Source organism: Pleurodeles waltl, chromosome 9 (assembly GCF_031143425.1).
Source record: "Pleurodeles waltl isolate 20211129_DDA chromosome 9, aPleWal1.hap1.20221129, whole genome shotgun sequence".
Taxonomy (NCBI): domain Eukaryota; kingdom Metazoa; phylum Chordata; class Amphibia; order Caudata; family Salamandridae; genus Pleurodeles; species Pleurodeles waltl.
Window position 1 is genome coordinate 614,573,535 of NC_090448.1, and position 19,235 is coordinate 614,592,769.

The following is a 19,235-nucleotide window of genomic DNA, read 5'->3' on the forward strand; positions in this document are numbered from 1 at the left end:
AACAAATGAAACAGCACATGGTGATGTGGTGACTCAGTGGTTGTAAGTACAATTTGTCCACCCTTACTCACAAATGAATACCTCACACATTTTGTGACATATATTGTTACATCGAAGGAAAAAGGTCCTGGAATCAACCTACACTTTGGAAAAATATACAATTCGCTCTTAACTCCAAAAGTCTGTATTTGATTTCAGTGCATGGAATAAAAATACTCTAGCTGCCAGGGATGTTTCAAAAGCAGGTCTGCGCACAAATGAACTAAACAGATATAGTAAACAGCATGGAGCTTCTCATTATAACTCCCAGCACATTACCTTTACATATGTGTTGAAAATAGAAAATCTTCTGCAGCCAGACTGGCCTTAATCACTGTGAATTCATGATAGTTAGTCACAGAGCTACATATTGATTATCAGGGCATCCAAATTGTCATGTTAACTGCAAAATCAGTAAAGAAACACTGTATAACCAATGTCTACATAAGATCGAAAAGACAACCAAGTACCGATAACAAAATTTGGGACTTGAGACCCCTCTTTTTTCTTTTTTGTGGAATGTTAATACTCAATATGATAGAAGCCCATTCAGAAATGAGGAATATGATCTTTCAAATGCAGCTCAAGATATATCTGAAATAGAAATCCTTAGTAAATGTACCATTTTAATGAAGGTGACTGAAGATCTCCATTATTTTTTTTATAACCAAGAACTTCCAGGCTGTGTTTAGGAGCATACAAAAATATTCTCCAGCACTCTGTACAATTAGGTGACTTAAAAGAAAATGCTGCATTAAAAGCACTGGTGAACACTTAATTATGATCTTTGATTCACAATGTGGATATCTTGATATGCTTGAAAAGAGCGGCCATAAACGGCTTGCCCAGAGCCTTGGAGTAGATATGTCTTGTCCTTCGACCTAAACTGCAATTTAAGGTAAGATGTAAAGTGAGCTCAGGTATGCCGACGGTCAGGTGCAAGGGCCTAAATCTGAACAAGATCAGTCCCATGTTAAAGCGCAGCCAACTTTGCTGGATGAGACATGGGGGCTGATTCTAATTCTGGCGGGCGGCGGAGGCCGCCCGCCAGAATTCCGCCCCCATAATACCGCTCCGCGGTCAGAAGACCGCGGAGGGTATTATGAGTTTTTCCCTGGGCTGGCGGGCGGTCTCCAAAAGACCGCCCGCCAGCCCAGGGAAAAACTCCCTTCCCACGAGGATGCCGGCTCGTAATCGAGCCGGCGGAGTGGGAAGGTGCGACGGGTGCAGTAGCACCCGTCGCGTATTTCAGTGTCTGCAAGGCAGACACTGAAATACCTTGCGGGCCCTCTTACGGGGGCCCCTGCCGTGCCCATGCCATTGGCATGGGCACGGCAGGGGCCCCCAGGGGCCCCGCGACCCCCCCTACCGCCATCCTGTTCATGGCGGCTTTCCCGCCATGAACAGGATGGCGGTAGGGGGGGTCAGAATCCTCATGGCTGCGGAGCGCGCTCCGCAGCCATGGAGGATTCAAACAAGCAGCGGAAAGTCGGCCGGAGACCGCTGACTTTCCGCTTCTGACCGCGGCTGAACCGCCGCGGTCAGAATGCTCGTTGGAGCACCGCCAGCCTGTTGGCGGTGCTCCCGTGGTCGGTGGCCCTGGCGGCCACCGGCCGCCAGGGTCAGAATGACCCCCATGGCCTTTTGTGGTGGGAGTGCATGCAAAGAAAATGAAAATGCTGATAATAAGCACCTTAGAATATCAATATTCACAATGCTGAATTGACACAAAGCATGCACAATTACCTGCAGCACTAATGCATCCAGAGCAACTCTCTGAATTTCCGGCACTGGGTATGCAACAAAAGCATCATAATCAGATTCTGCATACAAACGATAACACACTCCTGGACCAGTCCTCCCTGCACGTCCTTTTCGCTGTTCAGCACTTGCTCTGCTAATCCAGAACTCCTGCAAACGCTGCATCTTTGCTTTGGCATCAAAACTCATCTCCTTTACTTTTCCTACAAATAAAAGTGGACTGTATCACTAATGTTGTCGTATGAAAATGATAAATACATTTTTCATCAATGTTATGTACAGTGCACTATGTCTGTGAAGCCTAACCTCACTTTCGCTAGAGTCTTCAAGAGGCTAACCCACCACATTTCCCTTGATCCCCACTAAATCCCAGGACTTTGAACTCAGTTTCCTTCTAATTTGCTGTTCTCTAGGAGCTGAATGGTAAATACAATTTGTATTGTGACATTCACTCAACTCCACCAATGTATTAGTAGGGATATATACCTTCATACATAAATATCATCTTATGTGACTTTTTCTTACCAACAACAAAGAGGAAAATGTTCTCACCACCGATGAATTTCTTTAAAAAGAGTTACTTTAACACAGTATGTGGAAAAACTTTCAACCAGAAAAATATTTTTGGTTGAAAACATAAAGCTCACCTGTGGGAACACTCCTTTTACTCCCCTGTAATGATATCAATGACTGAAGTCATAATATAATACTACAATTGTCCTGTGGGACTCATATCATAATACCTCTCATACTTCCGAGGTATAGCACGCAATTAAATCATTCAATCCTAACTGGATAATGTAAAAAAAATAATACTAATAATTACAGGACACTATTTTCTTTCTTTCTACAAATCAATAATTTGCTTTGTAGAAACAAGGTGCAATATATACAATGTAATGATAGTGCAGACAATGCAGGGCTCAAACAGTGAACATACTATACAAGAAAACACTGTACAAAACCCAAGGTTGACCAATGATTTAGAACAGCTATGATCAGAGATAGTAACTGTGTGTGTATACAATATCTCCTAGCGAAATCAAAATGCTGAACAACCAAGGGAGGACATTTTAACCTGTATCAACTTATCAGGTCTCATCAGAACCTTGTCACCTGGCTAATTTATCACACTTTGTGCGAGCCTAGGGGTATTCAAAGAAGTCACCCCCTGAATGTTCAAACCTATCACAAATAAATAATCTGATGCATCCAGTGGGCGGCCACAACTTTATAAATCAATTGAAACTAGAATTCAGACTGAGGCTTAGGGGAGAGTCTGCCCTTCCACTTGATCTTAAGGAAATTCTACAGATTCAAGACAAAGAACAATCAGTGGTTCTAATCCTGCTAGCCTATTGACTGCTTTTGATATAGTCGATCATATCATCTTGTTCGGTCGTTTGAGGGAGATCGGTTTGCAGGGTATGATCCTAGGTGTGATTTCAATTCTTTTTTTTTACTAACCATACTCAACTTCTATCCCTTCTCCATACCTCTCAGAGAAGGCCACTGTGGCTTGTCAAAAGGTTCCTCACTGTCTCCACTGCTTTTTGACATCTATCCCTGCTCTTTATCACACCTGATCAGATCCTTTGGGCCAAAAGCTTTGGGTTATGCTGACGACACATAAATCATAAATAGATTAGAAAAGATGACCCTAAAATCAGCAACTGGACTGAAAGACAGTTGAACTGAAATACATAAATGGATGAATTCGAACATGCTTAACCTTTATGCAAGCAAAACTTAAATGCTGCTTTTGTGGGAAAAATATTGCATTCAATGGAGTAAGCCTTTTTGCCCATGGGACTGGGGCTCCCTTTAATGGCCAAACCCAAAGCTAAAAGAGTAGGGGGTCAATACAGATTCTTCCCTTTCCATACTGGTTAAGTCAGTCGTTTCCACCTGCTTTTTGAAGACTCTCAACAAGCTTAATTCCATCACAATCAAATTTTTGGGGCTTGAATTTTGAGCAAATAATGCTAATTCAAACCTATCACTACACTGGCTGCTCTTATAAGATTCTGTGCAGTTTCAGTCCTTATTTGCTGCACACAGGATATTGTACAGCCAACACCAATCTGACCTAAAATATTTGTTGACAGCTTACAACTACGAGTGTTAGCACGTCTGACCTTAATAAGTAAACTTACAAGGGAACACAAATAGGTCGATGAACCTTTTGACTTGTAATTAATATGTTCCCACCCTAGATCCGGAACATGCTGATCAATAATCAATCATTAACTTCAACCATCAATGATAATCAATGGCCTTAATAATCAATGGAGTTGGTAAATGTCACACACCATGACCTCTCAGTCATGAATAACTACACCTTTAGTAAAAGTTCAAATATTTATTTCCCGATATTAACAATGCTAATGTCACGTAAGATAATCTAAAAATCAAATGATACACATACAGAAACAACACTGGCTGTCCAAACCTGTGAAAGAACTGCACTCTAATCACAGCTTGAACTATTACACATTCTAAGGTTACAGTGCAAATTAATAATAAGAACAATGGCGCAAATTATATCACATACATTTAGATTCACCAAAGAAATTCATCAAACGTTATTCCCTATCTCTGGCTTTCATTAGTGAGAAATCCTTAACTAACACCAGATTAGCATCTGTATGTTGGGCTTTATGCAAAACAATTCAGTAAACACAAATCCGGAAAACATCTAACTATGCTGTATCAAACTGTGCGGTTGGTACCTAGAAAGAACATGGGTACAATAATACTTCTCCTCAATTGGATCGGCAAGCTAAGATAGTCTTCGTCATGAGGACATCAGTTCGGTCAGCAAGACATAAGGATTTAGCATCAAAGTTCAGAAACGCAGTCTTTAAGCATTAAAGTTAAGCACGTCTCTTGTCACAAGAAAATATTGACCTTTCAGCCAGCAAGAAAATGGACGATGGGCTGTCTTCCCTTGGTGCAGTCCTGTTAAGTTAAATTCCCTAAAACTATTTCCCAAGTCCCTATTGGTCAAGGGATTGCGTGTTCACACTTTGTCCAATAAAACTAAAAAACTTCAAATCTATGAATTCTACCACCACTCCCTTCACATATCGCTGATTGGCTTCTCTTGTAATGTTCTCATCGTCCAGCTCGTCAGGTAACAATATTGTTGCAGCTTATACTCCAGTCAGTGTCTCCATTGGTCTCCTCCTGAGAAAGTCAGTCTTACACAGATTACACTCATAATGTTACATTCTAGCAAGAACAGCACCTTCTAGCAACCAGTTCTCATGAGAATGACTTTTAGCTACGAGCACATTTAGGGAGTACAATGTTAATTCTCTGAACAGCCATTATTAAACGTTAATAAATACAGCTTGACATGAGGCCGGGCAAATAGACCAAGACCTCCGCTGAGTTAAGGCCCACAGTTAATAAAGCTAATACATAATGCATAATCCTTAATATGACATATTACTACATTAATCAAAGATATGTTCAACATTTCATATTAATAAACCATAAATAAGTATACTTCATGAACATTGGCGGCCGCTCATCGTGATCACAATTTCAGAATGCATGCTTTCATTTTCTGTTATTAAATTTTCTACACAAATCCATTACTCATAGTACAAGAACTCTCATTAATAATTTTTATTAATATCTATATAGACTCAAAAATAAACTTCCTCTTCAGAAGCAGTGAGGTGCACACTTGTGAAGTGGTGATGACCAATTTTTTTTAATTTGACTACACCAGCAACCTGATGCGTTTCTCTCTCCTGAGCCTGTTCACAGACTCAAACAATGCCAGTTAAATTAACTTGCAGATAAGACACACAGTATTTGCATAATTTGTATATACATTCAAAATAGATTCCCATATGGGTCTTGAATGCACTGCATACTGAAATGTGTAGTCCACTGCAAATAATCCAATCCCTCCAATGGGATTTTTTTTTTTTTTACACAATATCATAAATCCAAAGTCAAACTTTACTCCACATTAAGCCCACTTTTGAAGGCTGCACAGACCCATTCCGCAGCAATCTGCGACAGTGCTTTCCGCACAGCGTTCCGCACATGTTCCACATTTGGTCCTGTTTCAGTGGAATGGGAGCTCTGACTGGTGCTGTGTGCCTCTGCGGCAGAACCAAACTGTAAAGAAATGGCTCCCTGTTGCAGTTACCCCCCCACTTTTTGCCTGATACTGATGCTGACTTGACTGAGAAGTGTGCTGGGACCCTGCTAACCAGGCCCCAGCACCAGTGTTCTTTCACCTAAAATGTACCATTGTTTCCACAATTGGCACAACCCTGGCACTTAGGTAAGTCCCTTGTAACTGGTACCCCTGGTACCAAGGGCCCTGATGCCAGGGAAGGTCTCTAAGGGCTGCAGCATGTCTTATGCCACCCTAGGGACCCCTCACTCAGCACAGACACACTGCTTGCCAGCTTGTGTGTGCTGGAGGGGAGAAAATGACTAAGTCGACATGGCACTCCCCTCAGGGTGCCATGCCAACCTCCCACTGCCTGTGGCATAGGTAAGTCACCCCTCTAGTAGGCCTTACAGCCCTAAGGCAGGGTGCACTATACCACAGGTGAGGGCATATGTGCATGAGCACTATGCCCCTACAGTGTCTAAGCAAAACCTTAGACATTGTAAGTGCAGGGTAGCCATAAGAGTATATGGGCTGGGAGTCTGTCAAAAACGAACTCCACAGCTCCATAATGGCTACACTGAATACTGGGAAGTTTAGTATCAAACTTCTCAGAATAATAAACCCACACTGATGCCAGTGTTGGATTTATTAAAAAATGCACACAGAGAGCATCTTAGAGATGCCCCCTGTATTTTACCCAATTGTTCAGTGTAGGCTGACTGGTTCCAGCAGCCTGCCACACTAGAGACATGTTGCTGGCCCCATGGGGAGAGTGCCTTTGTCACTCTGAGGCCAGTAACAAAGCCTGCACTGGGTGGAGATGCTAACACCTCCCCCAGGCAGGAGCGGTCACACCTGGCGGTGAGCCTCAAAGGCTCACCCCTTTGTGCCAGCACCGCAGGACACTCCAGCTAGTGGAGTTGCCCGCCCCCTCCGGCCCCGGCCCCCACTTTTGGCGGCAAGGCCGGAGAAAATAATGAGAAAAACAAGGAGGAGTCACTGGCCAGTCAGGACAGCCCCTAAGGTGTCCTGAGCTGAAGTGACTCCAACTTTTAGAAATCCTCCATCTTGCAGATGGAGGATTCCCCAATAGGATTAGGGATGTGACCCCCTCCCCTTGGGAGGAGGCACAAAGAGGGTGTACCCACCCTCAGGGCTAGTAGCCATTGGCTACTAACCCCCCAGACCTAAACACGCCCTTAAATTTAGTATTTAAGGGCTTCCCTGAACCTAAGATTTTAGATTCCTGCAACTAACAAGAAGAAGGACTGCTGAGCTGACAAACCCCTGCAGAGGAAGAACAGAAGACACCAACTGCCTTGGCCCCAGACTTACCGGCCTGTCTCCTGCCTTCCAAAGAAACCTGCTCCAGCGACGCTTTCCAAGGGACCAGCGACCTCTGAATCCTCTGAGGACTGCCCTGCTTCGAAAAAGACAAAAAACTCCCGAGGACAGCGGCACTGCTCCAAAAGAACTGCAACTTTGTTACAAGGAGCAGATTTAAAGACCCCTGCAATTCCCCGCAAGAAGCGTGAGACTTGCAACACTGCACCCGGCGACCCCGACTCGACTGGTGGAGAACAACCAACTCAGGGAGGACCCTCCGGCGACTCTACGACTGTGAGTAACCAAAGTTGTCCCCCCTGAGCCCCCACAGCGACGCCTGCAGAGGGAATCCCCAGGCTCCCCCTGACCGCGACTGTCTGAACTCCATTTCCCGACGGCTGGAAAAGACCCTGCACCCGCAGCCCCCAGCCCCTAAAGAAACGGAACTTCTGTGCAGGAGTGACCCCCAGGAGGCCCTCTCCCTTGCCCAGGTGGTGGCTACCCCGAGGAGCCCCCCCCTAGCCTGCCTGCGACGCTGAAGAGATCCCTTGATCTCTCATTGACTTCCATTGAAAACCCGACGCGTGTTTGCACACTGCACCCGGCCGCCCCCGCGCTGCTGAGGGTGTACTTTCTGTGCTGACTTGTGTCCCCCCCGGTGCCCTACAAAACCCCCCTGGTCTGCCCTCCGAAGACGCGGGTATTTACCTGCTGGGAGACTGGAACCGGGGCACCCCCTTCTCTCCATTGAAGCCTAGGTGTTTTGGGCACCTCTTTGACCTTTGCACCTGACCGGCCCTGAGCTGCTGGTGTGATAACTTTGGGGTTGCTCTGAACCCCCAACGGTGGGCTACCTTGGACCAAAAACTGAAACCTGTAAGTGACTTACTTACCTGTGAAAACTAACAATAACTTACCTCCCCCAGGAACTGTGAAAATTGCACTGTGTCCACTTTTAAAACAGCTTATTGTGTTTTATGTAAAAAGTATACATGCTAAAGTAATGATTCAAAGTTCCTAGAGTACTTACCTGCAATACCTTTCAAATGAGATATTACATGTAGAATTTGAACCTGTGGTTCTTAAAATAAACTAAGAAAAGATATTTTTCTATAACAAAACCTATTGGCTGGATTTGTCTCTGAGTGTGTGTACCTCATTTATTGTCTATGTGTATGTACAACAAATGCTTAACACTACTCCTTGGATAAGCCTACTGCTCGACCACACTACCACAAAATAGAGCATTAGTATTATCTCTTTTTACCACTATTTTACCTCTAAGGGGAACCCTTGGACTCTGTGCATGCTATTCCTTACTTTGAAATAGCACATACAGAGCCAACTTCCTACATTGGTGGCAGCGGTGGGATACAAGACTTTGCATTTGCTGGACTACTCAGCCAATACCTGATCACACGACAAATTCCAAAAATTGTCATTAGAACTTGATTTTTTGCAATTTGAAAGTTTTCTAAATTCTTTAAAGTCCTGCTAGGGCCTTGTGTTAGTCCCTGTTAGCATTTCTTTTAGAGTTTAAAAGTTTGTAAAAGTTTGAATTAGATTCTAGAACCAGTTTTAGATTCTTAAAAAACATTCCAACTTTTAGAAGAATAATGTCTAGTACAGATTTGAATGTGGTGGAACTCGACACCACACCTTACCTCCATCTCCAGATGAAAGAGCTATGGTCACTCTGTACAATAAGAAAAATAACAATGGGCTCCAGACCTTCCAAACTACAGCTCCAGGAGCTGTTGGCAGAGTATGATAGAGCCAACCCATCTGTAAGTGGCAACACAGATGATGATGATAGTGACTTGGAGGTTGACTCCCCACCACCAGTCCTATCTAGGGAGAACAGGGCCTCTCAAGCCCTGACTCCAAAAATAATAGTCAGAGATGCTGGCTCCCTCACAGGAGGGTCCAGCCTCTCTGAAATCACTGAGGATAACTCCAGTGAAGAGGACATCCAGTTAGCCAGGATGGCCAAAAGATTGGCTTTGGAAAAACAGATCCTAGCCATAGAAAGGGAAAGACAAGAGATGGGCCTAAGACCCATCAATGGTGGCAGCGACATAACTAGGGTCATAGATTCTCCTGACATGTTGAAAATCCCCAAAGGGATTGTAACTAAATATGAAGATGGTGATGACATCACCAAATGGTTCACAGCTTTTGAGAGGGCTTGTGAAACCAGAAAAGTGAACAAATCTCACTGGGGTGCTCTCCTTTGGGAAATGTTCACAGGAAAGTGTAGGGATAGACTCCTCACACTCTCTAAAAAAGATGCAGAATCTTATGACCTCATGAAGGGTACCCTGATTGAGGGCTTTGGATTCTCCACTGAGGAGTATAGAATTAGATTCAGGGGGGCTCAAAAATCCTCGAGCCAGACCTGGGTTGATTTTGTAGACTACTCAGTGAAAACACTGGATGGTTGGGTAACTGGAAATGAAGTGCATGACTATGTTGGGCTTTATAATTTGTTTATGAAAGAACACATTTTAAGTAACTGCTTCAATGAAAAGTTGCATCAGTATCTGGTAGACCTAGGTCCAATTTCTCCCCAAGAATTGGGAAAGAAGGCAGACCACTGGGTCAAGACTAGGGTAACCAAAACTTCCACTGGGGGTGACCAAAAGAAAGGGGTTACAAAACCTCCTCAGGAGAAAGTGGGTGACACTAGAAACAAAGAAAAAGAGTCCTCTGTAGGCCTCCAAAAACCAGACCAGGTGGGTGGGCCCCGAGACACAACCCAAAACAAAGGTGGGTACCAGGGTAAGAACTGGGATGCCACTAAGGCATGGTGCCATAACTGTAGACAGACAGGACACCACACCAAGGACACTTCTTGTCCCAAAAACAAACCCCCTAGCAAAATCCCAGGGGTGACCAGTGTAGCCATTGGGGATGACTCCTCAGATGAGGAGGTCTTCATAGCCTTCAACTGGAAAAAGGGCCCAACAGGTGAGTTGGAGATTCCAGAGCGAAGTAGACACTTCCACCACCTACTGGTGAATGGAATCCCAGCCACTGCCCTGAGAGACACTTGTGCCAGTCACACTATTGTGCATGACAGGCTGGTGTTCTCAAACCAGTACATACCAGGTGAGACTGCCAGAGTAAGAGTTAGCCCAGACAGGGTCACTGATAGGCCTGTGGCTTTTGTGCCCATAGAAGTGGGTGGGACATTTAGCTGGAGAAGGGTGGTAGTCAGTACAGACCTCCCCCTTGATTGTCTCCTTGGAAATGACTACCCAGAGGTTAGTCAGAGCCCAAGAGAGAAACTGGTCCAGTGCCAGTCCTCTCCCAAGGATTCTGGAGTTCCTGCCTCTGCAGTAAATGCAAGTAGGCCCCAGAAGAAAAAGAAAAGGAAACAGAGTAGGAAAGGTGGACAACCTTTAGCCAAGGTTCCAGCAAGCCAAGGAGATTCTGCTCCAGTAGGGGAGAACTCCAAAAGTGGCTCTGATAAAGTCCAACCTGACCCACAAGAAGTCCTGGCTAGTCAGGCAACTGTTAAGTCTGAGTGGGTGGCCCCTCAGCTAACAGAAGAAAGAGTGGAAGAAGGGTGTTTACTACAAGATGTGGTAACCCCACACTCTAATACAGCAGACAGGCACCCTGAACCCAAAGAAGCCGGTAACTTAGCCCCTTCCCTTGTAGGTGAAGAGCTAAAGGTGTGGTTCTGGGCACTGACAGCTGTCAGTGGCCTCTGCTGGGTGTTAGCCTTTATGGCTGCAGTATCCTTGGCATGGTGGTCTGACCCCATGCCAAATAGCAAGTTAGGCCCCCTGACCCTGTTGGTCATGGAGGGGTTACTCCAGCTCTGGGTAACCTCTTTGGGTAAGCTAGGGGTGACCCTGGCTAAGATAAGATTAGCAGAGGTGGATACCTCTAACCCCAAAATAGAGAGAATGGGTGGAGACATAAAAAGCACAGACAAGAGGCAATTCAGACTAGGTCCTATTACTGTGGAAGTGGGTCAGTTCCCCAGAGGGAATGACCTGAACAGGAGGATGTAAGGCAGAGTAGGCCCTGCAACAAACCAGCCTATTTCCTCTACTCTTCCTCGCCTGACAGACTAGGAAGACTCTTCCAGCTTTGGCTGAGTCTCCTGGCCTGTGGGCTGGGGGCGGCTTGTGTAAAGAAATGGCTCCCTGTTGCAGTTACCCCCCCACTTTTTGCCTGATACTGATGCTGACTTGACTGAGAAGTGTGCTGGGACCCTGCTAACCAGGCCCCAGCACCAGTGTTCTTTCACCTAAAATGTACCATTGTTTCCACAATTGGCACAACCCTGGCCCTTAGGTAAGTCCCTTGTAACTGGTACCCCTGGTACCAAGGGCCCTGATGCCAGGGAAGGTCTCTAAGGGCTGCAGCATGTCTTATGCCACCCTAGGGACCCCTCACTCAGCACAGACACACTGCTTGCCAGCTTGTGTGTGCTGGTGGGGAGAAAATGACTAAGTCGACATGGCACTCCCCTCAGGGTGCCATGCCAACCTCCCACTGCCTGTGGCATAGGTAAGTCACCCCTCTAGTAGGCCTTACAGCCCTAAGGCAGGGTGCACTATACCACAGGTGAGGGCATATGTGCATGAGCACTATGCCCCTACAGTGTCTAAGCAAAACCTTAGACATTGTAAGTGCAGGGTAGCCATAAGAGTATATGGGCTGGGAGTCTGTCAAAAACGAACTCCACAGCTCCATAATGGCTACACTGAATACTGGGAAGTTTAGTATCAAACTTCTCAGAATAATAAACCCACACTGATGCCAGTGTTGGATTTATTAAAAAATGCACACAGAGAGCATCTTAGAGATGCCCCCTGTATTTTACCCAATTGTTCAGTGTAGGCTGACTGGTTCCAGCAGCCTGCCACACTAGAGACATGTTGCTGGCCCCATGGGGAGAGTGCCTTTGTCACTCTGAGGCCAGTAACAAAGCCTGCACTGGGTGGAGATGCTAACACCTCCCCCAGGCAGGAGCTGTCACACCTGGCGGTGAGCCTCAAAGGCTCACCCCTTTGTGCCAGCACCGCAGGACACTCCAGCTAGTGGAGTTGCCCGCCCCCTCTGGCCCCGGCCCCCACTTTTGGCGGCAAGGCCGGAGAAAATAATGAGAAAAACAAGGAGGAGTCACTGGCCAGTCAGGACAGCCCCTAAGGTGTCCTGAGCTGAAGTGACTCCAACTTTTAGAAATCCTCCATCTTGCAGATGGAGGATTCCCCAATAGGATTAGGGATGTGACCCCCTCCCCTTGGGAGGAGGCACAAAGAGGGTGTACCCACCCTCAGGGCTAGTAGCCATTGGCTACTAACCCCCCAGACCTAAACACGCCCTTAAATTTAGTATTTAAGGGCTTCCCTGAACCTAACATTTTAGATTCCTGCAACTAACAAGAAGAAGGACTGCTGAGCTGACAAACCCCTGCAGAGGAAGAACAGAAGACACCAACTGCCTTGGCCCCAGACTTACCGGCCTGTCTCCTGCCTTCCAAAGAAACCTGCTCCAGCGACGCTTTCCAAGGGACCAGCGACCTCTGAATCCTCGGAGGACTGCCCTGCTTCGAAAAAGACAAAAAACTCCCGAGGACAGCGGCACTGCTCCAAAAGAACTGCAACTTTGTTACAAGGAGCAGATTTAAAGACCCCTGCAATTCCCCGCAAGAAGCGTGAGACTTGCAACACTGCACCCGGCGACCCCGACTCGACTGGTGGAGAACAACCAACTCAGGGAGGACCCTCCGGCGACTCTACGACTGTGAGTAACCAAAGTTGTCCCCCCTGAGCCCCCACAGCGACGCCTGCAGAGGGAATCCCCAGGCTCCCCCTGACCGCGACTGTCTGAACTCCATTTCCCGACGGCTGGAAAAGACCCTGCACCCGCAGCCCCCAGCCCCTAAAGAAACGGAACTTCTGTGCAGGAGTGACCCCCAGGAGGCCCTCTCCCTTGCCCAGGTGGTGGCTACCCCGAGGAGCCCCCCCCTTGCCTGCCTGCGACGCTGAAGAGATCCCTTGATCTCTCATTGACTTCCATTGAAAACCCGACGCGTGTTTGCACACTGCACCCGGCCGCCCCCGCGCTGCTGAGGGTGTACTTTCTGTGCTGACTTGTGTCCCCCCCGGTGCCCTACAAAACCCCCCTGGTCTGCCCTCCGAAGACGCGGGTATTTACCTGCTGGGAGACTGGAACCGGGGCACCCCCTTCTCTCCATTGAAGCCTAGGTGTTTTGGGCACCTCTTTGACCTTTGCACCTGACCGGCCCTGAGCTGCTGGTGTGATAACTTTGGGGTTGCTCTGAACCCCCAACGGTGGGCTACCTTGGACCAAAAACTGAAACCTGTAAGTGACTTACTTACCTGTGAAAACTAACAATAACTTACCTCCCCCAGGAACTGTGAAAATTGCACTGTGTCCACTTTTAAAACAGCTTATTGTGTTTTATGTAAAAAGTATACATGCTAAAGTAATGATTCAAAGTTCCTAGAGTACTTACCTGCAATACCTTTCAAATGAGATATTACATGTAGAATTTGAACCTGTGGTTCTTAAAATAAACTAAGAAAAGATATTTTTCTATAACAAAACCTATTGGCTGGATTTGTCTCTGAGTGTGTGTACCTCATTTATTGTCTATGTGTATGTACAACAAATGCTTAACACTACTCCTTGGATAAGCCTACTGCTCGACCACACTACCACAAAATAGAGCATTAGTATTATCTCTTTTTACCACTATTTTACCTCTAAGGGGAACCCTTGGACTCTGTGCATGCTATTCCTTACTTTGAAATAGCACATACAGAGCCAACCTCCTACACAAACCCCTTCAATGTTAAAAAATCAACTTCCTCTCCAGAAGCAGTGAGGCGCATTTGCAAAGTGGTGATGGCCAATTTTTATTATTTTTAATACTATTTCGCTCCGCAGAGTTTGTTCACAGGTTCAAACAATGACAGTTCAAAATATATAGACATTCCTTTGGTGCGGTGAGCAAATTTTTGTAGCTTATAGTTAAGGATGAAGATATCATCCCTTCATAAAGGCCAATGGTAGAGCAGATGATCTACCTTAGGAGAACTCTGGAAACCTTCAAAAGTAAAGAGGCAATTGTACTTTATCTTTAGATCACTGCTCATCAGCCACAGTAGTCCGGAGAAAACAGTGAATCCAGAAGCTTTCCTCCTTAGGAGTGTGAACAGAGTAGGAAATTAGAATATAGTGTGGTTACTAAAATATCAACATGGAGAACAACGCTGAATTTCAGCAAGATGCAAGCAGCAATATTCCTACGTCTCCTGGAAACACTTAATCACACACCACACATTAAGCCAACAATCAACAGTTTTCTGAATAAGAGAGTGCTAGGGAGTACCTCGTCATATTATATAACTGAACTGAAGGTAATGAGACTCACCATGGGCACCCAGGCGGCAGAATCTCAAATAAGGGAAGAATCTTGGTGGAACTTGTTGACTCATAACAAAGGTAAATGCAGTGCCAGTACCCAAACTTTATTTTTTAAGAGGCCCTGGCCCCGTCCACTATAGATGCCAAGTCTTTAAACATTCTGAGCATTCTGACACTTTGGTGGGAATAGTGCAAAGGTGCGTGCACTGAATTAGCTGGGCGCTTCAAATGGGGCAAGAATGGGATATGGGCTTGTCCGAGTGACAGCATAGATGGCTGAGGAGTGGAGCAGCCCTGTCATTACAAAAGCAGAAGCAGATAAAGAAGCTGCTGCACTGAGATGGTGTTGCAAAGGGAAAAGATATGGCACTGGATGGGTGGAACCCCTATAATGAACTGCCAAAAGGGGACCAGGAAGCGCATCCTGGTCCAAGGGCTTGAGGCACACAGAGGTGGGAAGGAGCATTTCAGTTGCCATCAATATCAGTTTTCAGCTCACTGCATCCAGCAGACCAGCATGTGCAGGTGGCGGCTGGAGGAAGAAAAGAAGCCCCTAGGGCAACACTAAGCCAGGGCACCATGAAAAAGCATCAAGAGCACTGCAGCCCATTCCACCCAGCTTCCTATTCACTATCGCCAACCAGAACTAGATCTCCATTGTCATCTGCCACTCAAGAGGAAGAAAAAAGAGAAGTCTTTGTCTGGCTTACAAAGAAAAACAAAAACCAGCATTGCCTAAGTACCTCCCACCCCAGTCAAGAATGCCAGCGTGCACCAAACTGCTGCTGCCATCCGAGCCTGAAGCAGAGGTGCAGGTATATCGAAAAGAAAGAGATGGGCAAAAACAGAAGCGGTAAGATTAGAAGTAGTTGAAAGACGGACCCTGCAGCAAAAAATAGATCTACGTCAGAAAAGTAGCGGCTGAACCGAGCCTACTGGGGATGAGATCAATGTGTCAAGGATCAATGAGCTATGTAGTACACTATCTATGCAGTTTCTAGAAAGGGAGAAAGGGGAAATGAAGAGAAAAAGAAACTAAGTCTAGGCCAGGAGAACTGAGGTAACTGATATGGGGAAATGATTGCTCAAAACCAAGAGTCCTCACACACACAGGTGTGTGTCATGCTTTACTAACGGGCAGCTCCTTGTTGGGCAACGCTGAAATGCCATACGGGCTTCTCAAGGAGCCTCTTTTCCGGAGACATATGAGCATGAGATGACGATGTGAGGTGTAGGAGGGAGGTGCTCTAGATGTAGATTGGTGTAGTGTGAATGCTGCTTTCAGTAAAAGGGAGCATATTCCACAAATAATTTATTAGAATATTCTCACTGCTGGAAATCCAGCAGGCAGGATTGGAACTGGTAAATCAAAAAAAAAAGGAAAAGGATAGGAATGAAAGGTGTAACTTCAGGAAAGTAAAAAACAGAGCTCAACGCTTTCAGAATGATGATATGCATAATAGTGGGGAAGTTCCTGCAAAGCCCAAAAGCACTATGGCTATATGAATAGAAAACTCACAAAGCAAGTTTTTCAGGGTGATGCATGGCTGAGGTACAATCAGAGCTTCAGGTACAAGATGCAGCCTTGGCCTAGCACTTTATGATATCACAAAGACCGAGCAGGGTATACACATGAAATGGTAGCGGCCAGAGAAAAAGTAAATGGGAATGAGCAGTTCTTCTGGTACCCCCATGCGTACAGAGGGATGGACATCCAGCCAACAACTGTGGAAATGGAAGAAGAATGGTTAGGAGGAAGGAACCCCTTCCACCTCTCCCACCCCAAGAAACAGTAGTGGAGAAGCTTGCTCTTATTTGTACAGGGCAATAATTGGAGGGTGGGAGGTGTCTGGTGGAGAGGAGCTGGAACCTGAGAGAGTCCTACGGACAGCCACGCTTAATAGTGCCAGCACCCATCACAGTAGCATCACTTAAGAAGCTACTCAACGAATACAATAGGGCACTGGCAACCTAGATTTCACATTCAAAGGGCCCACTTGGAAAGGCTCAGCAGGAATCTAAAAAAACAGTGAAGGAACACACATCACTTGTAAGGAAACTGCTGGAAAGGGAACGGATGAGGGAAATGGACTGCCTGTTTGCTCCTGTTCCCAAACTTCATAGTGTCTCCTCTATGGGTGGTCCTAAAGAAAGAGGCTGGGCAGTTTAGTTTAATTCACCATTTGTCCCACCCTGAAGGGGAATCTGTCATGAACTGGACTGATCAAGATCTGTGTTCAATAGCCTATGCAACTTTCATTGAAGCAATAGACCTGGTGAGAACGGGGGCAATTGAGCCTTAAAGGCCAAAGACACTGAGTCTTCCTTCCACTACATCTAGGCAGTTTTCACCTACTGGGCTTCGAGTCTGAGAGGCAAATACTATCTTGATAAGTGCCTGCCTATGCTTTGTTCTATTTCTGGAATAGGAACTACACAAACAGCACCCCAGTGGGGGTAAGCTGTAATATTGGGAAGAGTTACTGTTTGTAGAGACAGATGACACAGGCCGGTGTAAGACCCTATTGTAATCCTTGCGCCTCCCTGACGAATTGGGAGTGCTGCTGGTAAAAAGACAAGATGGTAGGAACAGCACCTAAGTGGACCTTTTCAATGGATCGAGCTTAATTCGGTACTTGGAGTCTGTAGCCTGCCCAAATTACAAGGTGGTAGAATTGAAGCAGGCTGATGAGGCCATGGCATCAAAATCAAAGGGGATGCTAGGATAGGTACAGGATTTGCTGGGAAAGGTGAACTGTGCAGGGAAGGTAATCGCATATGGCAAGGCCTTTGCAAAGTGGCTGGGTAAGCTCATTGGCAAGCTTCACAAAAACACCACCATGTCAGCCTAAGGGGTGGTGTCAAGCAAGACCTGCAGATAGGGAAGACGTTGCCAGCAGATATCAAAGGTACCCTGATTTGGATGAGCCATGGTTAATAGCTGAGCAGCTTGAGATTTTCATTGAAGCAGCAGTCAGCGAAAGGTTTGAAGCAAAACTGGGCATCACCTGTTGTGCTGGAAGATGGACACAACAATGAAGGGAAATGGGTGTTACAAAGTACATTATGGTATTGAAACGTTCCCCAATAGTGGTCACCTTCCACATATGGAAGAGCAAGCTGGAGAATTAAATAATTACACTGTTGTCGAATAACCATGTGGTTGTGCAGCTAGTGAACAACAGTGTGGCTAGATGCCTTTGGGCCCTTAACTTGCGGTGATCTCTGGTGAGGTGCCTACTAAGCGTAACTGTAGAAATCAGAAAGAGGCACACTCAGACTTAGTTAACACCATTGCCTTGCCACTTTCTGGCCTACTGCTTTACAAATTCAACCAGCTGGCCCCGCGGGCGGACCCAGGAATTACAGCTTTTCCACAGGTTCTGTGGGACGTAGTAGACTTGACCTAACATGACTGGTTGACAATGTACTGTCTCCCAAGACAGCAGGCAAGCACTGTAAGTGCCTGGCAATGTTACACCAAATCACAAGAGCTGGTGGCAACCAGAGAACAGTAGCAGTAGAAAGATTCATGTCGTGGGCTAAAACCAATGGGAGGAGGAATACATGAGTGAAGTCACACCTGCAGAAGCATTTTTCCCCAAGTTGGAAGCTGGTGTAGACCCAAAAGGGAACCACAATTGCAAAGCAGCCATGCAGGGTTGGGGATCACATACAAGCGGCGCTCAGAATAGGATAATACTCTCTTCAATTCTTTCAAAATGAATGGGCCTCCTAAGGGCAGTACAATCAGTATGAACCAACACCTTTAAAGGCACACTATCCAAGTTTGTAGGTGCAGTAGTTTTTTTGGAGCACTCATGGTCACTGAGCTTGTGGCACCACAAAGGTAATGTGGCTAACCAATACCAACATAGTCTGTGCAGTAAACTGGTCATGAGACCGGTGCAGTTCATTCCAACAGGGCCAGGATTCTGGAATCAGAGGCCATGCTGGACATGCTGGTGATTCACTGTGATAATACGGGGCCATTAGTTGTGTGGTCTGCACAAGTAATGGGTCCTCATTCACCCTCTAGTGGCAATCAAACACCCCCTGAACTGCTTGCCTCTCTCAGGATAGTGAAGCAGAACATTCCAAGGCCTACTCAAGGGAGGTGATTTGAGCGTGTTATCACCATTCGCTGGCACGCAACAATAACACTCAATGAATGATGGGCCAGTCTCTGCTTTTTCTTTATCAACTGTTAGACCACATAACCTGCAGCCACAAATTCATCCCCTTCAGGGTGCTGCACTGTATCTCAGCTGTAGAGCTGAAGCACTGCCGGGGAAGTGATTGAAAATCATAGGCAGGGATCAGGGTGTTAATCTTCTACGTGACCCTCTTAAGCTATGGTGACCATTTATGAGAGATTCTTTGTGGCTCCTTTGGGGGAGCTGTGGCGCTTCTGCAGCTCCCCAGCTCTGTTAATTATTGGTAGTGCCCCTGCTATCCGGGGGCCACCACAGTTCCAGAACATCAGGCAGAGCAAAAGCCCCACAGGGCATTATGGGGCACTCTTCCCCCAGGAAGCATGGATAGTAAT

General features: G+C 46.2%; 1 protein-coding gene across 4 annotated transcripts in view; it reads right to left on the reverse strand.

The window, feature by feature from the left end:
* DHX34 (DExH-box helicase 34) overlaps positions 1–19,235 on the reverse strand; it is a 387,340-nt gene that overhangs the window by 286,631 nt on the left and 81,474 nt on the right. For all 4 annotated transcript variants that reach the window (XM_069207613.1, XM_069207612.1, XM_069207614.1 and 1 more), the window contains one exon: positions 1,786–2,003. In XM_069207613.1, coding sequence (XP_069063714.1) covers positions 1,786–2,003 — 218 coding nt within the window. The remainder of the gene's footprint in view (positions 1–1,785; positions 2,004–19,235) is intronic.